Consider the following 24,183-nt stretch of genomic DNA (forward strand, 5'->3'; position numbering starts at 1 on the left):
AACTTTTACATAGGCATGAGCCATCCTTTCTCTCCTAGAGGTGGTCCAGCCATGTTATGGAGGAAAATTCCTTCCCGACCCCAGATATGGCGATCAGCTAAACCCTGAGCATATGGGCAAGATTCACCAGCCAGATACCCAGGAAAGAATTCTCTGTAGTAACTCAGATCCCACCCCATCTAACATCCCATCACAGGCCATTATGCCTATTTACCATGAATATTTAATTACCAAAATCATGTTATCCCATCATACCATCTCCTCCATGAACTTATCGAGTTTAATCTTAAGGCTAGATAGATCTTTTGCCCCCACTGCTTCCCTTGGAAGGCTATTCCAAAACTTCACTCCTCTGATGGTTAGAAACCTTCGTCTAATTTCAAGTCTAAACTTCCCAATGACCAGTTTATATCCATTTGTTCTTGTGTCCACATTGGTACTGAGCTTAAATAATTTCTCTCCCTCTCCGGTATTTATCCCTCTGATATATTTATAGAGAGCAATCATATCTCCCCTCAACCTTCTTTTAGTTAGGCTAAACAAGCCAAGCTCCTTGAGTCTCCTTTCATAAGACAAGTTTTCCATTCCTCGGATCATCCTAGTAGCCCTTCTCTGTACCTGTTCCAGTTTGAATTCATCCTTCTTAAACATGGGAGACCAGAACTGCACACAGTATTCCAGGTGAGGTCTCACCAGTGTCTTGTATAATGGTACTAAAACCTCCTTATCTCTACTGGAAATACCTCTCCTGATGCATCCCAAGTCCGCATTAGCTTTTTTCACGGCCATATCACATTGGAGGCTCTTAGTCATCCTATGATCAACCAATACTCCAAGGTCCTTCTCCTCCTCCGTTACTTCTAATTGATGCGTCCCCAGCTTATAACTAAAATTCTTGTTATTAATCCCTAAATGCATAACCTTACACTTCTCACTATTAAATTTCATCCTATTACTATTACTCCAGTTTACAAGGTCATCCAGATCCTCCTGTATGATATCCCAGTCCTTCTCTAAATTGGCAATACCTCCCAGCTTTGTATCATCCGCAAACTTTATTAGCACACTCCAACTTTTTGTGCCAAGGTCAGTAATAAAAAGATTAAATAAGATTGGTCCCAAAACTGATCCTTGAGGAACTCCACTGGTAACCTCCCTCCAGCCTGACAGTTCACCTTTCAGTAGGACTCGTTGTAGTCTCCCCTTTAACCAATTCCTTATCCACCTTTCAATTTTCATATTGATTCCCATCTTTTCCAATTTAACTAATAATTCCCCATGTGGCACCGTATCAAACGCCCAACTGAAATCTAGGTAAATTAGATCCACTGCGTTTCCTTTGTCTAAAAAATCTGTTACTTTCTCAAAGAAGGAGATCAGGTTGGTTGGCACAATCTACCTTTTGTAAAACCATGTTGTATTTTGTCCCATTTACCATTGACATCAGTGTCCTTAACTACTTTCTCCTTCAAAATTTTTTCCAAGACCTTGCATACTACAGATGTCAAACTAACAGGCCTGTAGTTACCCGGATCACGTTTTTTCCCTTTCTTAAAACTAGGAACTATGTTAGCAATTCTCCAATCATACGGCACAACCCCTGAGTTTACAGGTTCGTTAAAAATTCTTGCTAATGGGCTTGCAATTTCAGGTGCCAATTCCTTTAATATTCTTGGATGAAGATTATCTGGGCCCCCTGATTTAGTCCCATTAAGCTGTTTGAGTTTCGCTTCTACCTCAGCTATGGTAATATCTACCTCCATATCCTCATTCCCATTTGTCATGCTACCATTATCCCTAAGATCCTCATTAAAGACTGAGGCAAAGTATTTGTTTAGATATTGGGCCATGCCTAGATTATTCTTGACCTCCACTCCATCCTCAGTGTTTAGCGGTCCCACTTCTTCTTTCTTTGTTTTCTTCTTATTTATATGGCTTTAGAATGTTTTACTATTGGTTTTAATTCCCTTTGCAAGGTCCATCTCTTCTTGACTTTTAGCCTGTCTCACTTTATCCTTACATGTTCTGACCTCAATAAGGTAGCTTTCCTTGCTGATCCCTCCCATCTTCCACTCGCTGTATGTTTTCTGCTTTTTCTTAATCACCTCTCTGAGATGCTTGCTCATCCAGCTTGGTCTACAACTCCTGCCTATGAATTTTTTCCCCTTTCTTGGGATGCAGGCTTCCGATAGCTTCTGCAGCTTTGATTTAAAGTAATCCCAGGCCTCCTCTGCCTTTAGATCCATAAGTTCTTCAGTCCAATCCATTTCCCTAACTAATTTCCTTAATTTTTGAAAGTCAGCCCTTTTGAAATCAAAAACCCTAGTTGCAGATTTATTTTTGTTAATCCTTCCGTTCAGTTTGAACTGAATTAGCTCATGATCACTTGAACCAAGATTATCCCCTACAACCATTTCTTCTATGAGGTCCTCACTACTCACCAAAACCAAATCTAAAATGGCATCCCCTCTAGTCGGTTCAGCAACTATTTGATGAAGGAATCCATCAGCTATCGCATCTAGGAAAATCTGAGCCCTATTATTATTACTAGCACTCGTCCTCCAGTCTATATCTGGGAAGTTAAAGTCTCCCATGATCATGCAGTTTCCATTAGTATTTACTTCCTTAAAAACATTAAAGAGGGCTCTATCCATATCCAAATTAGATCCCGGCGGTCTATAGCACACCCCAAGCACTATCTCAGGGGAGGCTCTAATAGTTTTCTTCCCCAATGTAATTTTTGCCCAGAGGACTCTGTCTTATCCATTCCATCGCTTCTTATTTCTTTACATTTTACCTCATCATTGATATACAATGCTACTCCACCACCTTTACCTTTATTTCGGTCTTTCCTAAACAGCACATACCCTTCAATACCTGTAGTCCAGTCATGACTACTATTCCACCATGTTTCTGTTATCCCTATAATATCTGGTTTCACTTCCTGCACCAGTAGCTCTAGTTCCTCCATTTTGTTACCTAGGCTCCTCACATTGGTGTACAAACATCTTAATTTTTGCTGTTTGGCCTCGCTCACATTATGTACCCTATTAGGCATGATCATTCTACAGCCAGTATAACTTATTAGACTGGTATCCACACTGCCCTTCCTTCTTATATACATTCTCCTACCCACGGCTGTATCCTTTCTTACTTTGTTTTCTTCCCTCTCAATGCTAAAATCTGGCGTGGAGATTACCTGGACATCTCCCAACCATCTCCCCCAAATTCCTAGTTTAAAGCTCTCGTAATCAGTTGTGCCAGCCTCCATCCTACAAGTCTATTTCCTTCCCTACTCAGATGAAGTCCATCCCGAGAGAACTGTCCTCTGTCCATGAATGCCTCCCAGTGGCCATACATCCCAAAGCCCTCCTTATAGCACCACTGCCTAAGCCATCTGTTGATAGTCATAATCTTGTCACACCTTTGTTGCCCTTCTCTAGGAACAGGCAGAATCCCACTAAAGATTACCTGAGCCTCGATTTCCTTAAGCGTCTTCCCCAGCCTAGCATAGTCTCCCTTGGTACTTTCCAGCGAGAATCTAGCTGTATCCTTTGTTCCCACATGAAGGACAATTAGGGGATTCTTTCCTGCTCCCTTTAGGATCCTTTTCAACCTCAGGTCTACATCCTGTACCTTAGCACCTGGAAGACAGCACACCCTTCTATTCTCTGGATCAGCTCTGGTTACAGGCCTGTCTATTCTTCTCAGTAAAGAGTCCCCGATCACATAGACCTGCCTTTTCCTGGTGATGGTGCTATTCTCCAGTCTATCCCCTATTCCCTCTGGCTGCAAGTTCTTTCCATTCCTATTCTCCCTTGTAATCCTCTTCAACCCATCCTGTATCCTCCTGGGGCTCATATTTGGTATAGGCTCCATTGACTCTTCCCCTTTTCCTATAGGGCTAGCCGCTCTTCTCTTCTTCTTGCCCTTCCACCTTCAGTGACTACCTGCTGAGCCCCTTCTTCATTTTCCAACTCTGCAAACCTGTTCTTGAGCTCTATTTCTCCTTCACTAGCCCGTCTTTTTCTCTGCCTAGTTCTTTTAGTCACATGCTTCCACTGACCACTTTCCTCACCCAGCAGTCTCCCCTCAGAATTCCTCAGTCCTGCTTCCATCTGCAAGTCTGAGCTTTTTCCCTTCAGATACCTCATGTCTTTGCCCCATAATCTGCTCAAACCCCTTCCTAAACTCTACCAGACTTTCCACCTGCATTTCCAAACCTCGGATCTTTTCCTCCATCAGCTCGATCAGACGGCATTTCACGCAGACAAAACTCTTACCAGGTACCCCCTCCAGGATCATGTACATACCGCAGCTTCCACGTCCAGTCATCTTCATTGTGTCTTCCGCTACGAGTCACTGCCACTGCTGCCTCTATATCCTTCCCACCTAAATCCTGTTAATCTGGGAAACACAAACCACACCAAAACACCACCACCCACAGGAAAAACAAACCCCAAACAAGCACCACAATACAAACGCCCCTTACAAACCTTTATAGGACCCCTAGTCAGAGAAGCCCCGCCCCCTAATCAGGGCTCAGCTTCTCTCCCAGCACAAAGCCCCTACAAGCCTCTCCACATACAAATACTACCAATACAAAACCAAACACAAATACCTTCTCCTCCAGCAGAACTCCCACTCAAACTCCCCTGTTTACAGCTCTGCTTGCTGGCTCCTGTGCCGCTGCAGCTGTCTGGTATGGTATGATGTTTTTCAACAGCAAAACAAACAAATAATATGGGCCAAATTTTCCACAGGATGGCAAGCTGCCAACCTTGAGGTGGCAGGGACCCTCAGCCACATCCGATGTCACATTAAATGCACTCAGCAGTGATCTCTAAGTCTGGCAGTTCTGTTTGAACAGTACAGCTGATTTTACACCTGACTCCACATACAGCAGGTCAATAAATCAAATAAGCTATAGGGTACCCAACCCTACTCTTTTCTCCTCAGGTCTGGCTGAGAGAGTATATGGTACAGAAACAATCTATTGGCCCCAAATGGACTGAGCCTCATTCATATACTCAGGCTGGAATCTGAGTGACATATTTGTGATACAGGAGAATTTTCTCCACCGGGGCTGACCAGGGTTTTTCCCCCCCTTCCTTTGGAGCTTTCCACAGTGATCATCTGGTAGGATATTAATATTTATAGGCATGCTAAAGGGCGGGGACCACATCATTCTTCAAGAGGGCTGAAAACAGCTTGAGCTGTTAGGGAGAGTCCTATAGCTACTGAGTCTGGCAAGACTTAGAGCATACTCTGGGCATAAGTGAGATCAGGTTTATTACATCTCAGCTTGTTAAGACTGAGTCTTTTCTTAGAGATGTTGGTTGTCTTAGTTGCCTTTTTTAAAGCTCAGATCTTGGTTTGGGTGCATGCTGGTTTGTATTGCTTGTGGTGGAAGGATTTTGGGTGTGAAATGACCATAGGTACAGTATGTCTGTGATGGGGTGTATCTACCTCACACTGACCCAGTTGGGGTTAACCTCACACTGTGGGCCAAAGAAACCACGCCCCCTCACCCGTGCTGGGCATGCTCAACATGGAGACAGATATAAAAGGGAGTGGCCCCGCTCAGTTTGGGCTGGAGGAGAGGGAGGGCAGATGTGAGCTGCAGGTTCCTGCCAGGGACTAGCTGGAGCTGCGGACCATGGAGGCCAAACCAGTGGGATTGACAACAGAATCCCTGCTGACGCCAGAGGATGGGAGTGAGCTGAAAGGCTGACACCCCCAGGAGAACTGACAGAGCAGGAACCAAGGACAGGAAGTGACCCAAGGAACGTGACTGTTAAAATAGGAAACCCAACTGAATCACTGACTACTGGTTTCACAGGGCCATGGGTCAGGACCCGGTGGAGAAGGGTGGGCCTGGGTCACCCTACTCTACCCTACACCCATCACAGGATGTGGGTGCTGCTCAAGGACTCTGGCTGCTAGGCCATGTTGCCCAGAGACCTAGGGCAGCCACAAGGACTCTGGCCGCTAAGCCATGCTGCCCTCCTAGGAGAGCCCTATCTACTCTAGCCACTTGAGCCATAACCCCTTATTTGTCCCATGCAACCTGACCCCTGGTGATAGGGTATATCTATCCGGCCACAGTGCCCCATATATGAAGTTGATCCTACCTGGTATTGGATTGACTGGTTGAGGACTTGTGGCTTGTGAGGCAACACCAACGGGGTCTAAGGCATGGAATTATTCCTCTCTGGGCTTCAGGACCTTTTATCAGAGAAAAGAGGACTGCAGCGACTATTGAGATAGTGATTCGGTTTATTACTTCAATACAAGCTGCAATCGAGGTCCTCTGAACCAAGTCCCAGTATGTAAGATCAAACGTTCAGGTTGTCTTGAGGTCATCAGCAGCGTGCCTTACCTAGCTGAGTGTCTAAGGCTGAAGAAGAGGGGCAACTGAAAAAGCCCTTCTCAAGCTGAAAAATAGCCACTTACGCCACCATATTTTTATATGCCTGCTGCTGATGCTTTGCAAGAGCCATCTGTGTTTCATCTTCTGCAGTGGACAGTCTAATCTTAAGAGAGATCTATTAATCTTCTACATCATTATCATACATACAAAGGGCAAACAATCTAGGGGAATAGTATGTGACATCCAAGGCATAATCTTTATTTAATATATTATTCAATTTATTTTGCATAGGTCACTTCTCACCATCCAGCTAGTAGTACGACAAGCGAGAAGAGTGCAGAAGATGAAAAGCCCTTGTAAAATGGGAAACTTCCTCCCTTGAGGTGAAAATGATTTAACTATCAAACCAGGAATCAGTGCTTACTTCTATCAAATGCAGAAGGAGCCACTTTGTTACCTTACCGGCGTCATTTCATTACTTGAAATTGCAGTACCCATTCCCCCAACATTATCTGAAGCACAAATACATTTTGGTGGCAAAATCAAGGTCGCATCAAGTGCTCTGAATATTTATTCCATGCTAAATTACCTCTGACCAAATATCCCCACAATTTCAATTTTTGCCAATTGGCCAGTATCATATAAGGCCTGTGTTGGTCTTTCTGTAGCTCCATGTTCACTGACACCACAAGGTTAATTTCCAAAAGAAAGCAGTACAGGGTTGCAGCGTTTTGTGGCAATGAAACGCATGCCACAGCTGGCAATGACAGGTCACAGCTGAAAAGGTGATATGTGACATGCCTTTGATTTCACTAAAATGAAACCCCCTCCACATTCCACAGAAGCAGCTTCAATCATGTATTCTGTTCTCTCATACACGGAGTCAGATAGTGATCCCAACACTGCAGGCAATTTATTACCCTACACCAGTGTTAATGGGGAGCAGAATCTAGCCTCCAGGGATTCTGATATAGTTAAATAAGGTAAACAATATTTTCAGTTTGTATTAGTGAGTAGTACGCCATTATACTTGGGTTAAACATTCAATGAAGACTGTATTAAAATATTTAAATGGTGATTCCAAACGTATCTTTTGACACAGATGAAAAATAACTGCTTATATGGATGAGTATAATCCATCCATTGTTTCATTGATTTAGTTTCCTCTATGGAGTGTCACAAATGTACGCTTTGCCCTGTCCCAATTGCCAGATTTTGTATTTTCATACAGTAAACGAGGTAGCAGAAAGTAGCATAAAAATCCATGCACTCATTCATCCATGTCCTCATGCGTCTATGAATTTTGCCTGCTCGCATCTGCTGCCTCACTTTTGCAGCAAGAATAAAAAAATCTTTCATCTCCCAGTTAGGCGATGGCTATGCATTATGGTCGTCTCAGGTAAGTACAAGGAACATATGAAAGCACTATTGCTTTTTCCCCCTCCATTCTTTCCTACTAATAGTTCCTCTCTCTGTAAATGAGTCAGTGTTTCCTGACTGAAGGCCATGCAATGGAAGGTGCATTTACTATCTAGATATGTATTTATACTTGGTGCTTTTTTAAAAAAAAAATCACAATCCAACACATAGGTTTTGAGGGCACACTATTCTTCCCCATTTTCTTACAATTTGATGTGATGTGTGTAAGGAATTTATTGTGCTCTAAAACAGTCTCTCAAAACCTGTTTATGTTCCACTTCCTTCTTTTTGGGGAGTTAACAGTATAACCTGTTTACTCAAACTGGCTGTATTCTTATTGTTAAAGGACACGTGCTACCTCAAAAACCTCAGGATCTTGAGGACATTGAGATGGAAAGATTTACAACCCATAGTAACTGACATTCAAATCGCAATAGTTTACTCATCAAGCCAAGCAAAATTCATTAAATCACCTCTCCTTTAAATCAAGACCTTTTCTTTGTCAAGACAGATGAGAACAGAAAATAGAGTTGTACCTCTCAGCACTGCATCTATCTCCACAGGCTATGTCCTTCTGAACAAATACCTTGATGCCAAAAAATCAATCAAAAACAGCAACTACTCTCCACCACTCAAAGCCATTCCAGTCAAACCAAGATCAGAAGCAGAAGTTTGTTACAATGTATGACAACGCCTTTCTAGGAAACAGAAAGAATAAACAAAAGGGCAGGCACATAGTACTTGTTGGGGAGACATCTTTGTCCCTTATCCTGCAAAGCGATTTGCAAGAGTAGAACCTTACTCCCACGGGGGATTCCACTAAAGACAGGAGCAAGTGTACTGTAGCTACTGTATGTGCGTTTTACTATCCTTTTTTTAAAATGGTGAATTGCCCTCTTTAACTTTACAAGAGTGAATAATGAATTAAATAAAATTCCAGTTGTATTATGGTTGCCAGAGCACCTCCACAGTTATGCTTACATTGAATTTTCCATTTCAACTAGGATGTAAATCCCTTAATTAAACACTCTCGTTCTCAGCAGTTATTCTCAAACATGGACTATTTCAGGAAGGAGGACACGCTTTAATTTCCTAGGTGCTCCTTAGGCTGATTAGATCCTTCTTTGGAGAATTCTAATAGACTGGAAACCCACTCCCTTTTGAAATTTTCCCAGAGATTCTCATGTGTTCTCAGTCCTCTGTAACCTCGCAGTCTCAAAAGTCAAACTTAAAATTTCACGCAGGGCTCGAGCCTACAGAAAAGCACAGCCCAGGATAGTGGCTGGGGAAATTTCAAACAGCCCTATGTTATTTAGCTTGTTCGCCATAACTGTTTTATTCTTCATTTTGAAGGCTGACAGAACACTACAGCTTAGCTGAGGACGTTTGTTCATCGACGCTGCCTCCCTTGCTCACTAGTTCTCCTGCTCAGTTACAACCTTTATTGGCCCAGAGACGAGTGGATGGTCCATTGGTTAAGGGTGCTAGCCTGAGACTCGGAGGACTGAATTCCCTGCTCAGCCACAGACTTCCTATGTGACCATGGGCAAGTCACTTAGTTTCTCTGAGCCTCAGTTCCCTGTCTGTAAAATGGGGATAATGGTACTATCGTACCTCACAGGGTGTTGGGAGGATGAACACACTAAAGTTTGTGAGGTGCTTTGATATGGACAAGGGCAAAATCTGGCCTGAGAGTTACAGGGCATGGTCTACAAAGAGAGATTGAAAGACTGGGACATGGACAATTTAGAAGTTTACCTTCATATCTGTAGAACAGATGTGGAATTTAGCCCTATTAGACTTTGTGCAGCAGAAGTCTCATGGAACTAAATCATGCCACTACTTTCCAGTCTCTCCCTGAAGTTTTGATACTTGGTGAAACCGATTCATCACTTGGTGAGATGGTAATATGCATTGCAAACCCCAAAGAATCCCTGAAAACAGAGTCACAGTGCAGGTACTTATCTTTAACCCCACACAATGCAACATTCTGCTAAAGAGGAAGTGGATTGTACTAACCATGGCTATTGTGCTACACAAAGGCATTGTCATGCACTGCCCAAAGAGAAGGACCACTGCCACTGCCCATTCTTGGTAACAGTGAGCGCTGCAGTCTTGGCTACTTTAAGCCCAGTTCCCATATGTTGCAGTATATTCAAAGCTTAAGGGAGCTAATTCTCCCCCGCACTTGCCTCACTCTGACACTGGTGTAACTTCAGTAAAATTTCAGTTTTCCATTTAAAGGATGGCACAAATCACTTAATTAAATATGATCATTAACAGAAATCATTCTCAAACATGGACTACTTCAAGGAGGAATCTGTTGGTTTTGGTACCGTACTATTCACACCCTTTAAAGCCTTCTCTGCAGAACTCTGATAGATTTAAAATAACTCCATTTTGAAAATTTCCTAAAGATTCCAGCTGTTTTATATTGCTGTAAGTATGATGAGAAGTTTATCCAAAATGTTTGAGTCATATGTTTAAAGTCAATTGTCTGTACAGGGAAATGTCCCTAGCGCGTCCACATACACACACAATCATTTCAGGAGAGAGACAAAATACCGAAGAGATGTACATCTAATTTATTTCCCCCTCTTCATTGCATGCTATCTTCCTATTGTTGGGAGATTAACTCTAAAATACTTTTGCATCCCATCAGTATTTCACAGCAATCACTGTAATCATAGCCATGGCTCTAAGATTTGAACTAGAGTCCTTGAAAACAGAGCACTCTGCTTATATAAAGCATTATTGCATTCAGAAACCATGTCAGCCTTACTCCAGACTATTATTTGGATATAACCCAGAAGTGTCGCAGTAATTTAGTCCCAATGCTCACATAAGAATCTTTTAAAAAGGAGTTTGTACTGTAGAGAATTGCCTCCAAGCAGACTGGAAAATACTGAGCCACAGCCATCCTTTCTTCCTTTTAACATTTACTTTTTTTAGATCTTATGAAATTAAAAAAAAATACATTGCAATCTCTGAGAGGGAAGCCAGGGTTTTTTCATAGAACTTCACTACAGAGATTAACAACAACGGGAATTAAATACGATTTGCTCATTTCAATGCACTGAAACAGTTGAGAGGTTCATTGTGCTTCACTATAAACAGAGTGCTGCAGTAACTGAGTTCTTTGTATAACTGGGTTCCATTGTGCATAAAACCCGAACCAGGAGAAATTATGAAGATTTAATTCATTTTTGTTAGACTTCTACGCTACAGTGTAGCCATTTTTACTCATATGAGGTAGTAAGAGTTACAGCCATGTTTTTCTTTAACAACTTTAACTTTACTAGCAATTGCCCAGGAGATAAGAAATGCTGGGTATTTTTTAGGGATTGTGTGTTGTATATTGTTAATATTTTTGTTCATTGTTATATTTTGGCGGAACCAAATTCCAACAGTAAATATTTAAACATGCTTACACATCCTGACAAAATGGGTCATGCATGTAACAATATGGGCCTATTTTTCCTCAGGTAGTATATAATTTCCTTTTAAAGTGTTGCGTCATTTTCATTCTCAAAATTTGTTAAGCAAGCTGGTTGCTGAGCAATCGACTAGTCACACGGTCTTGTCCGTAGAACTTGCATGAACAGGGGGAACGTTTAGGTGAGGATGTAAAGGGTCTGGTTCTCTTCTCGCTTAAACCAGTATAAACAAGGAGCCACGCCAATGAAGCTAATGGAATCCACTGGTGTAGAACTGCGGCAAGTGAGAAGAGACTCACGCTCAAAGGAGATAAACGTAGATAGACTAAGGATTATTGGTTTGCAATGGGATAGTACTTAACCACTTCGGTGCCTGATCCAAAGCCCTTTGAAGTCAACTGAAGGACCTCCCTGAAGGCCTTATGATTTACACTGTGCTGTTATAATGTTCCAGGAAACTCACACAAGATGTAGGTGGGACTTTGAACAGCACTGCAGGTGCCTGTTCCCACCCTATCTGACACTTTGCACAGCTGTAGTGCAATTAGTTCTGGCTTGGTCAGCACGGAGGAAAGACGTAAGTTCTTGTGCAGCTTTGCGCCTATTGACTCTTAGAGTCTTCCCATTCATAAATGAGATCACAAGCTTACCAGCACTATTATGCTGTCACTGGTTATACGTATTGTCCGTTTGCACAGGAGTATTATACTATTCCTATTCTAATATGGCTAATGTCATTCTGGGGTGAATTTACAAGAGTGTCTTATGAAAGTCAATTATGTAATTGTCCCACTCTACTTGGCCCCCAGCTTGATGACTGTGTCCAGTTCTGGGAGCCCAACTTTAAGAAAGCTGTGGACAAATTGGAGAGAGTCCAGAGGAAAGGTTAAGAAAAAGTGAACATTTTTGGTCTTGAGAATAGAAGACTGAGGAGGACTTGATAACAGTGTACAAATACATTAAGGGCTATTATTAAAAAGGATGGTGATTGATTGTTCTCCATGTCCACTGAAGACAGAATAAAAAGTAGTCAGTTTAATCTGCAGCAAGGGAGAGTTAACTTAGGTTAGATATTAGGAAAAACTTTTGAACTATAAGGATAGTTAAGCACAGGAACAGGCTTCCAAGGGATGTTGAGGGATCCCCGTGACTGGAGGTTTTTAAAAACAGGCGTAGACAAACATCTGTGAGGGAGGGTCTGGGTATGCCTGATCCTGCCTCAGCACAGGGGGCTGACTAGATGATCTCTTGAGGTTTTTTCCAGTCCTACACTTCTATGATTTTTTTATATTATGTTTCCTTCCTCTCCCTGCAGGTGGTTCAACAGAGTTGTCTTGATAATGGTTGCCTAGGAAACTAATTAAGGAGAGACTTTGGTTGGAAGTGGAGTTGCAAGCATTAAACTCTATTTGAGAGACAGATGCAGATATTAAGGTAATGTCTGAAAAGATGAAAGGATTTATCCTTTATTTTGGGAAGAAGAAAGAACTGCATTAACTGTTCGGACTGTAACAAAGCAGCTTTTCATGCAGCACTGATTTTTAAAGGATAAGAAAAGAGAACTGGTGATACTGAGCAAGAGATTTTAAAACCCAGGCTCTGTTTCGAGGTGGTACATGTGATGTGGAAAAGGTTCCCAGAGCAGTTAGATTTCAGAGTAGCAGCCGTGTTAGTCTGTATTCGCAAAAAGAAAAGGAGGACTTGTGGCACCTTAGAGACTAAAATTTATTTGAGCATAAGCTTTCGTGAGCTACAGCTCACTTCATCTGATGCAGTTAGAGACGGTTAGATGGTCAAACGGGTTGGTAAAAATAAAATTGAATAGACAGGCTTTTGAGCAAGTTCCAACCAATTAACATGCTGTGTGTGTTTTTTATATTGTGTCATATATATCGTAAAACCATTTCATGTGAGTTTCGTTTGTGAAAGGTGTCAGCTTGGCAGCCCCGAAGACTCAAGTCTTCTGTCTGCCTTTAGAACAGGTACAGCTGAGAAGCATCAGTGCAAGTTCCCACACGCTGCCCTACTAATATACATCAGGCCTGACCCCATCAAACAGTGACAGGATACCTCAGTACCAAAGGGGCCCATTTGACCCTTTGCCTTTCTACTGAGATTCCAACAAGGGTAACAATTAGTAGAAGTGATTTATATAATGTGAACACTGTTTAAATAACGGAAGGGGCACAAAGATTTTTTGGCTGTGCTTGGTAAGAGTAACCAAACAGGAACACAAAACTTCTTGTAATTGAAAAAGCAGCAAAAAATGGCTAATTGTACAACAAATGCAGAAGGGGCTTTTTACAGACATCTATTAATTGAGGTTCAAACTAGCTATACACGTCTATCACTCAGGGAATGAGATATCAATTCTAATTTTCTTTCCAGTTAATTCATGGTAATTCCACTGACTCCATATTTAGGCCTATTGTACACTTAATTACTATATATAGATAGATCTATTTGTGTACACATATGCAGTATATGTAGCATGGTAAAATATGCAAAATGTCAAAAGCATATGCATAAATGTGTGCACACGTGTGCACTTATGGCTAATGATTATAAGTTACTAGTACAAAATTGTTAAATGCTGCTAATACAGAATAATAAAAGATCTTAATTGTGACTTCAGGTTGTAATCTCTTTGGAATAGGAAATGCGATTTGTGTTGGAAATGGATCTTTAACTGTACAGCACCATGCACATTATGATGCTATATACATTAAATGTGATTAATAATCATATTAGCACAGAATTGCAGTTCTACTGGTTTTCTGAATTATTCTATTTTGAAATCTGTTCAGATCCATGGTGACACTACCTTAAATCACTCTGCTGTATGAATAACATTCTGATCGTTAAATTCTTGTCATTCTGAAACTGGGAAATCTTATGAGAGCTAGATGATGGCTTTCAGAAGGCATTAGCATTTACAAGATGGTAATTCTACCCATAGGAATGTATGAAATGTTTTATATGTGCAGAGGATTAGCCCGATCTGAAAAGGACATTTGCTTCCCTATAGTTCAGACACTGTGCCTGTGGCTACTTATTAGTTCAATACCTGTTAGTAGCATTCCCTTTGGGCAGAAATGGCTGTTGACATTGGCATGAGCACACTTGCTCACCTTCCACAATTTTGTTGGCTAAAATCCAATGGAGATGGCTGCTAACCTCAGGAGACCCCCTTTTCTCCCCAATGGAGGCTTCATGTCCAGCATGATCACCTCAAAGAAGAGACCACTACTATACTTGTACATTCTTCCCCCTAAAATGCATTTATGGGCATTTGGACTGGTCAAATCTGTGTGGAAGGATGACTAACGATCTTTTGGTGACAAAGTTTCGAGCTCATTAGGGTCATGGAAATTAAATGGGTCAGTCACGGAGTGACTTGTAACAAGAGTCTGCGTATATTAGACACCCCTCAAGGCCTCACCCTGAATCCCTTACGCAGGCAAATCAAGGTCCCCACGGAATATGAAATGCTGGTCCATGACTCCTCTGTGACACAAAGCCCTGAGAACCTCAGCAGCACACCCCGGCTCTGTGACAGCAGTGGAAAATACTCACTGGAGTGAGGAAGAGACCAGTGGGACATATGGAGAAAATAGAGCCTAAGGATACCCAGCACTTTGGTGCCTCCCCCAAACATGCCAGTGTATTTATGGGGCGGTTATTACATTTTTAAAAAACTGCATGAAAAAGACTTGCCAGTACGGTAATTATGGTGTATGTTATATAAACCTAAAGCATACATGACTTGCAAGGTTGGATCTGGATTAATTTTGCACTTGGATATTTTTCCTGATATTTTTGGTGATTTTTTAAAACTCTGTAATATAAATAAAACATTTTTTTATATTTATTCTTAAAACACCAAAAACCTGGGAGCCTTCTTGCAGTGAGCACAGTACCCCGCACTGAGGATGAATGCTTCTACAAAGTTATACAGCAATGGCAATATTGAAAAACTTTAAATCTTCTTAATCTTAAAATTTCAGACTCAAAAATCAAATCAGGTTATATACTTCCACTGCAGAGAATCAGATTCCCCTTTGTGTTCCTAGGGTCACTTTACTTGAAGGCTTTTTGCCAATTTGACCATTATTTAAAATTTTTGTGCATTATAGTCTTTCCTACAGTATTGCTTATGTTTTGTTTGCAAGAGGCGTCCATTCAATATTGAGATTGCCTTGGAGCCTAACCTTTATGATTTTGTTTGGCGATAGTCTCCTTTTGATAAAAGCATATATTCTCTGAAATAAACCAGTCTTTTGTAATGTTTCACTATTTTGATCCTGAATGATTTTCTTCCGTCTTATTTTCCCTTTGGGGATTTGCTTCTCAATGGACACTGAGCCACTCTAGTCTGAAATATGACTTATCTTAGCAATAAGAAAGCCATATTTCTGAACCTGAAGACTTGTTTCTAAATAAACAGTCAAACTCTAAAGCCTGATGCTATTTTCCAGAACTAGATGCCTTTTTTCATGACAATAAAATCATTTTATATCTACCTGTGAAATAATATTGGAATATTTTGGCATCAAGGGACAAGAAGAATGGGGAGTTCATGAATTTTACAGAGAATCAGTTTTAATACCAGTATGTGTGAAAGGCAGCTACAAGATTAAACTAGATATAATTTTGTCAAGAAAGGAAGGATGGATATGGGCCTAATTTACTGGATTTCACAGATACAGGACCACATCTATGGGTAAATATTAACAATAATGTGAGAAACAGTGATTGGATGGCAATACGAGTAGTAAATTACACGTGTAAAAGACAACCCCAATATAATGCCAGAATAACACACGTTTAATTTTAGATTGAGATTTATAATTACAGGCATGGGGCCTATGTTTAGAGAGACTCTGGGATGGTTTCTTAAGACAGAAGAGTGCCTATGTGTGGACTTTGGCCCATGTTTTATTGTTTATTAGTACGTATTAGTAAACAGAGAACCAGAGCCAGATTTTCTTGACCTCAGTGAAACCGCTTGTGAGGTCGGATACTATTCAGTGTAAGTAATAGTTCAGAATCTATGTGGATAAATGATAAAGCATGAATGGTTGATTGTTTCCTGGGGAAAAAAAGATCAAGACTATATGTAAGTATATTCACCAAAACTGAACTTTAAATTTGCTCTAGCAAGCATTTGCATCAAAAGCACTTCAGCACTCATCCAATTAGAGATCAGAAACAGTACAATGTGACTTAACTGACCAATAACAACTGAGCAATAAGGCCCAGATCTTTAACTATATTTATGCATTAAAATGAGATTTAGGCTCCTAAATCAGTTAGGTGTAGTGATGCTGAGCACAGCAATGCCTAAATAGCTTTAAAAAGCTGGGCCTAAGTGAATGCTCACTGGGAATTATTCATGATGAATTCAGACTTTGCAAAAACTCAAAGTGATGACATTTGTCAACATGTGACATACCTCATCCAGTGCATTAAATGCCCCAGTGTGGGTGAAACCAGACAATCACTATGCTCTCGAATGAACTCACAAAGGAAAGTGATAAAAGACAAAAGCACCACATCAGCTGTGGGTGAACACTTTTCACAAAGCGATCACTCTGACCTAACAGTCCTCATCCTCAAAGGAAATCTGCACAACACTTCAAATGACGACCCTGGGAGCTTGAATTCATAACTTTGCTAGACACTAAAAATCGTGGACTGAACAGAGACACGGGATTTATGACATATAACAATGTATGGCCCACTAACTCCCCCCATGTCCCCCAGTTGCCTTACCCCTCCCTTCTTTCCCCCTCTGAAAGTGGAGGGGTGTTAACAGGACACTTCACCTTGAATGGTTCCTAGAAATATGTTAACTACCTGTGCTAAACAATCTGTTCTGCCTTGTATTTAGCTGTGACACTCGGAGTACCCGTCTCAGAGCTGAAGAAGAGCTCTGCGTAAACTCAAAAGCCTCTCTCTCACCGACAGAAGCTGATTCAATAAAAGCTATTACCTCACTCACCTCAACATTTGTCAAATGTTTTTGAAGAATAGATAAATCTGAGGAAAACTCTTTTTAAAATTTGTCTCACAACCTTCGCTACCACAGTTTTTTAATCTGCAAACTAGAGATAATATTACCTCACGGAGCTGTTGGGAGGTTTAATTATTGCTTAGAATGTGACTTAAGGTCCTTGGATTTAAATTGACATTTAAGTTTAAAACAATACTATCGTGTGTACTATATCTTATCAATGAGGCTAGTTTCAAAGTTACCAATTTAGTATTACCGGAAGACTGTAAATCCTCAGGTTGAACTGACACATGAAATGGCTTAAACTATATTCTGGGACCAAGATTTTCAAGAGAAACTAGATATTTTGGGGATACCCAACCTGAACCAACTGAATGGGCTCTGATTTTCAGACGGCAGGTGCCATGCACTCTCTGATAATCAAGCCCTTTTACTGGTAACATTTATGTTGGACAGCCGACATCCCTACTCTCTTTTGGATGTTTTGGCTTAACTCGAATATACCACTGTTTTCAGTCATCACCTTCAATAAAATGAGTTGCCTAAACATCTAAACCTTGAACAGTCAGCACACAATGGACTTTGCTAATTTTTTTAAGAGCTTATTCACTTTTTTCTTGTTGGCTTTGGTAGACTTTCTAACTATGTGAAAAACAATCTAAAATATGCAAATCCAGAGTTATCCTTTCCCCTGTCAGCAAAGCACAGTTGTCTATAAGGAGGATATCTCACCATTCCCTTGAGTATTCCAACTACAGTGAACTAACTACTGTTAGAATTTTTGTACGATTTGATTAGCCTTATGAGAAGATAAGCAGCTAAGCTGAAGAGACAGACGTAAAAGCCTGAAAAACTAATTGTGCAGCAATAGACCCAGGGGTAGACCAATACTGACTTTCACCTGCAGAAAAAGAGGTCATTGTTCTTGAGTCTTGGACCAGAAAAATCTCTGGAGGCTGCTATTTGTAGATATTTTATCATAATGCGCACCAATGTGGGGCCCAGTCCTGCAACCATTTCTCATATGAATGGTCCCATAGGACAATGTGCATGGGTAAGTGATGCACAACTGGACACTATCTTTTTTGTCTAGTATGTAATAGAGTATTTATCCCAAAAGTTGTGTTTGGTTTGCTTTACTAACTAGTTTATTTTGTTTCATAACCAAATAACTCAAAATCCCTTTTAGGTCCTGATCCTACAAATGTAAATGCCTTTACACATGGGAAATTCCAATGAAGTCAAGTAAGACTGCTCACATATATAATAGTAATCATATGCGTAAATGTCTGCAGGATCTGGGCTTTAAGCTATACTGTCAAATGATTAACTAGTCAATCACGTTCTATGCTACTGCATTACTGAAAACCACTGCTTCTGAAAACTGTAGACCAAATCCTGGTCATAGGCACCGACGCTGGGGTGCTCTGAGGCTGGAGCACCCACAAGAAAAAAATAGGGGGTACTCAGCACCCACTGGCAGCCCCTCAGATCAGCTACTCCTCCTGCCCACCATGATCAGCTGTTCAGCGGCGTGCAGGAGGCGCTGGGGTGGGGGGGAGAGGAGCAGGGGCAGGAAGAGGTGGGGGGAGGGGCAGAGGTGGGGGTTTGGGAGAAAGGGTGGAGTGGGGGCAGGGCTGGGGGCAGAGTGGGGGCGGGGTTTCGAGCACCCCTCGGGAACTCAGGAAGTTGGTGCCTCTGGTCCTCGTGCAAGTAAAATTACATTAGAGATCATTCAGAAGAAAGATTATTATACTGTTTCTGACTGGTAAGTATAAATAAAACAGACTTAGAAAATGGATAATTTAGCAATTCAGAAATGTGATATCTAAAAGTTAAAGTAAAACACCAGACAATTAGGGATAACTTGGTGCTCAGTGCTGTGAACCTTTAGCTATGTGAGAGTTAAGAGTTCATCAAATCAATAATCATAATGATGGAAAGTTGAATTGAACATTTAACAAAAATATAACCCTACCCACATTTGAACTCAGTGCTTCTGAAGAAGAAATTAGATCATGACTCCCTTCCCTATTCCCCTGAATAAGCAGGTGCGAAATGAGGCTATCGAGCCAAGGGCAGTTGGGCCCAGTGTTTAAGGGAGAGAGGGGGATTCTGCATCTCCCACATAGGTAGAAACCATGAAGCTGCTTGGGAAGTAGGAAACTAAAACTCCTTTCCATCTCTAAGCAGCCTTTTGTGGATCTTTCACTAGCTTCCATAAAGAGGCATGTTCCAGTTAGCACCACTGCTGTGAGGGGGTTGGGGGATGGAAAACCCACTCGCCCTTCTGACATTCCCCACTCAATCGCTTTTGGGCAAGAGGAGGTATTTTGGACCCAATGGCCGAGTTGTGTGTCTGGTTAAAAGCTCTGTTTTGTAGCTTGTCACTAGTAGGGTTTCCAATTTTGGTTGGGCATATTCCTGGAGGCTTCATCACATGGCATAATATTTAATTAAAAATTAATCTTAAATTCCTTGAAACTCCAGGACAATCCTGGAGGGTTGGCAACAATAGTCACTATGATATTTTCTTGCAGCTATGCAGCACATTTAGTCAGCTGGAAGTCATCCTGCGCCTCCTTTGACATCATCCCAACATCTTGACCATGTCACTGGCAGTCAAGGTGGTGGAGTCACAAACACCTTTGGTAAGGAGGACTGGAGCTGGGTGGCCATGTATATGTTATACAACCCACTCAGAGGTTGACTTCCCTTGGAATAGGACCACCCACCAGTCCCTGCGGCTACATGCTGTGGACGTGCCTTGGGACAGGACTAAGTCCAGAGTGGTTAGGGCTAAACAAAAGCATATGCAGCCAACAGCATTGCAGGGCTTAGTATTATCAGGACAGACCCATCCATTTTGAGTCTGTTACAGATACTTGCAATTCTCTTTCGCTCACATGGTTTCAAGTCACTCCCTAGACTTTAAGCCTGAATCAGACTGTTAGTGTCTTAGAGACATTTATGATAAATTTCCCAGTACTTAGCTTCTATCTAACAGTACAGGCCTTTCTCATGCAGGAGGGGCCTGGTCCTGCTCCCATTGAATTCAATGACAAAACTCCCATTAAATTGAAAGACAGCAAGATGAGGTGCTATAACTCCAGTGACTGGAAATGATTCAGCTTGGGGCTTGACTGGAAATGAATGCTGTCCGAATTGATTCACGTCTCCTGAAATTCTTTGGTTTTGTTTGTGGTAGTGTGGCTAGTTTGCCATTAGTTGACAATATATCATTTGTACAAGAATATGCTAACGCTTCATGAAATTTAAATGTTACTTTTGATTATTCCAGAATATAAAGCTGTAGTTAGAGTTATGAAGTGGCATTTATCATAGGAGTTTGCAGTCTTAACCCTGAGCAAATCCCTGTGTGCCTATGAACAAACAGGCTGAATGGGTTGGTTCAACTGTAATGTAGGCTCCGCTGGGGCTGTGAGTGTGGCCAGTGGGGAGCCAGCCTGTCTCTGATCCCTGATGTGTAAGCAGAGTGCTGCTGTTTTTACAGCCCTTCAGGGGTACAGTGTACTTTCTCCCATAGAGACAGCCGTGGTAGCTGGTACTGGAGGGGGAAAGGACCATGGGCCCACTTCATTCCCACCTGCTTTTGGAAGACTACCACATCAGGGGCTCCTACCAGGAACCGATCCCCTTACTTAGGCCAACGTGGAGACTGACATTCTGGGCAGCCTCAAGGAGCTATTGGAGGCTCTTAAACTGATTCTGAGGGAAGCCCACTTCCGAAAGGGCTGTGTCATGTGTGAAGTCACCCAGCATTTGCCCTCTCTAGCAGCAGTGAATGGGACTCCACCACACCCTAGAATATAGTGGAGGAGGCCCCTTTGCACCCCCTCAAAAGGCCAGCCAGAGTCAGTTGAATTTCCCCCCAGAAATATTTCCATGTGTGACAATTTTATTCATACATGAGTCAGTGCCTCGGCCTCCTTCACTGGCTGATTTTAGTTTTTTACTGTGATCCGTTTTTTCAAACAGCACTCAATCCTGCAACCGTTACCCACAAGAGTAGCCCTGCCTTCCGTAGGGTTATTTACTTCAATAAGAGCTACTGCTGAGAGCAAAGGTTGGCCCTCTTTTTTATTAATTTAGAAGGCAACAACAAATTTACAGAGATGTTTTCTGCTGGGTTCCATTCAAATTATTTGCCATCAAATGTAAAAGCCATCCAGGATATTTAATTTTAGAAAGGTAATTGGCAAGTTTTTATGACTTATTTTTAAAGAGCTGTTTAATTTATTTCTATAGACAGACAATTCCAAAACCTTATGTCACATACAGCACAGATTCGAAAAATACCTGTTCCAAAATTGTGTTTATTCTCTCTACTTCACAGTCGATTAAGTATCTTTTTTCCTGTCGTCTGTCCATTTCCTCTATAATTCTCCTAAATTCCTGAACGTCCTTTATACTTCCCACAGACCTGGCTGTCACTTGCCAGTTGTTTTGTACCGCTGCTTCCATAATTGCCTGAAGAATGGAAAATCCTAGAGGGGAGAAAAATACAATGCAATCATTTACTGAAAAAAAATGGTTTAAATATGTGAGAACAGGTTAAAAATTATATTGTATGAAAAGCAATATAGTAGATAGTAGCCTGCAATCAGTTCATGACCTGAATGACAAGATGGTAGGGACCAGATTGTGCTTTCTGTTACCCTGGTGTCAATTCTGAGCAGCTCCATTGACTTTAGTAGAATTATTTCAGAAATAATTCAATGAGATTGGTAGCTGGCCTAACAGCTCTGATGGTCTGACCTGGCCTGTTTGTGGTTTTATTAGGGTCCATGCCAGCTAAGGGTGTGACCCTGCAGTCCTCACATGGGCAAAACTCTCATCGGATTCAGGAGATGAACAGAATCCAGTGGGAGATTTGCCTGAACAGAGACTGCAAGAATGGATCATTAATTGGTACAGACCCAACCACTGCATACAAGAATGCCAACTAAATCATCGAGCTGGCTACTGGAGGCATGTACTGTAGAGCATATTTGCTGATATTCATTTTTATTTCAAGAAATATTTTTAAATATGGAATGCAATAGTATTAACTACACTTTTAAAGCTTATATTAAGGTAACATTGACTCATTCAGCAGCCTCAACAGAGCAGCAAAGCGGCATGAAATGAACAAAGAGCTGCACAGTGGGAAATTTATGCAAGCAAACTGCAGTTCATTCCTTGCGCACAGCTGTGACTGGGATGCAGACAAACTTGAGCAAAGAGCCGTGAACTAACTGTAATGAAGCTGGAAAGGGAAATCTCCTCCCCAAAGGTAGTTTATGTGGGAGCCTGGGGGCACTGATTTTTATTCCTTGTCTTGTAGCATTTAGTTTGTGTTTACTGACTCCCTTTTTCAGGAGGTTGAGAGACTGTAGGATATTTTAAATTATTTCCTATTTAGAAGAGTTCAATTCAGATAGCATAGTTCACCTACTTGACAACTCAATGTACCTACTTGGGTTCCAATGGAATGCATCCATTTCAGTACAGAAACTTCCGAGTAGAGTATGTTTCTATCTAAATAATTTATTCATAAATTATTGAATTAAAAATTTATTTACACTTTGGGGTCCTTATTCATAGTACTACTTTAGAAGCACAGAATTCCTTCATGTATATTCTACACACACACACATACATATACACACACATTTGCTAGGTTTAATTATTTATATTTTAACATGGAAATTTACTAGTACTTTATGGCAAACTCCCTCACCTGCTTTTGAGACTGAAAATCCTTGAGAGACACACAGGAACAAAGCATTAAAGATCTGAACTATACCAGTTACTATTCTGAGCTCAAATCTGAGATTTCATTGTAATGATGTTTTTTATACTAAATAACTAGGACAAAGAGTCCGATCTCATTTATGCTGGTGTAAATTTGCAACAACTCCACTGACATCAATGGAGAGTCTCTGGATCATTACTGGTGTAATCGAGGGCAGAATCTGACCTCTGTTGCTCGAGCCTGCATGTAGAGCATTAGTAGAACTTTTCATGGGGCTTCCCACCTCCCTTCAAAGGGCCCACACCGTGGCTACCTAAAGCTCCTTGAGTATTATTGGTTTTCCTTTGTATGGATGCATGTTATTGTCTTGTCAAAGGTGGTGACAATTTATACATGCTCTGGCTGGGAATCTTTTCTGGCATTCCCTTTCCACTGACACTATTAAAAGAGAGCCATTTACATATCTATAGTATGATAAACTCAATCTTCCTCAACATCATATTTTACAAAGATGGCTGTGATGTCTCAGAAAGTAGTATGATTTCACTGCGTACAGGAGGAAGTTCACATATAAGACTAAGATACTCAAGCTTACAAATGATGAATTCTGATATGGAAACACAAATACAATTAACAGGAATTTACAAAAGCTTTGTATGTAAAGATTTGCTTTTATAATATTTGTTTCTACTAAATAAGAACTATTCACACTTTTCTGCTTTACATCATTCATGTGTAAATATAAATCTTGTGCTTGTACTAAACTAATAATAAATTGGTCCACAATCTTTAGAAATCTTCCAATCAAAATGTACTAATCGTTTCAGTTTATGAACATTCTGATCCCATATAGGCACCTGCCAGAAATGGCATTGCTCTTATCTTTTTGCAAATAAAGATACACAAACGCTCATGGATATTCCCAAAGAAATAAGTTAAAAATAAATATATTGGAAAGCAGGTACTTTACTACAATCTCAAAGTAATGCACACTGGAAAACATAATCCCAACTGTACATACAAAATAACGGGATCTAAATTACAACTCAGGAAAGAGATCTTGGAAGCACTGTGGATAGTTCTCTGAAAACATCTGCTCCATATGAAGCGGCAGTCAAAAAAGCAAACAGAAGGTTAGGAACCATTAGGAAAGGGATTGATAATAAGACAGAAAACAGAT

At 41.0% G+C, this 24,183-nt stretch overlaps 1 protein-coding gene across 6 annotated transcripts in view; it reads right to left on the reverse strand.

Moving 5' to 3' along the window:
• Positions 1 to 24,183, reverse strand: part of GRIA3 (glutamate ionotropic receptor AMPA type subunit 3) — a 220,481-nt gene that overhangs the window by 118,351 nt on the left and 77,947 nt on the right. For all 6 annotated transcript variants that reach the window (XR_006283713.1, XM_037909102.2, XM_037909101.2 and 3 more), the window contains exon 4: positions 21,566 to 21,753. Coding sequence is in view for 5 of the 6 variants with exons in the window: in XM_037909102.2 (XP_037765030.1) it covers positions 21,566 to 21,753 (188 nt within the window). In the remaining variant the exon portion in view is untranslated. The remainder of the gene's footprint in view (positions 1 to 21,565; positions 21,754 to 24,183) is intronic.

This window comes from Chelonia mydas, chromosome 9 (assembly GCF_015237465.2).
Source record: "Chelonia mydas isolate rCheMyd1 chromosome 9, rCheMyd1.pri.v2, whole genome shotgun sequence".
Classification (NCBI taxonomy): Eukaryota; Metazoa; Chordata; order Testudines; family Cheloniidae; genus Chelonia; species Chelonia mydas.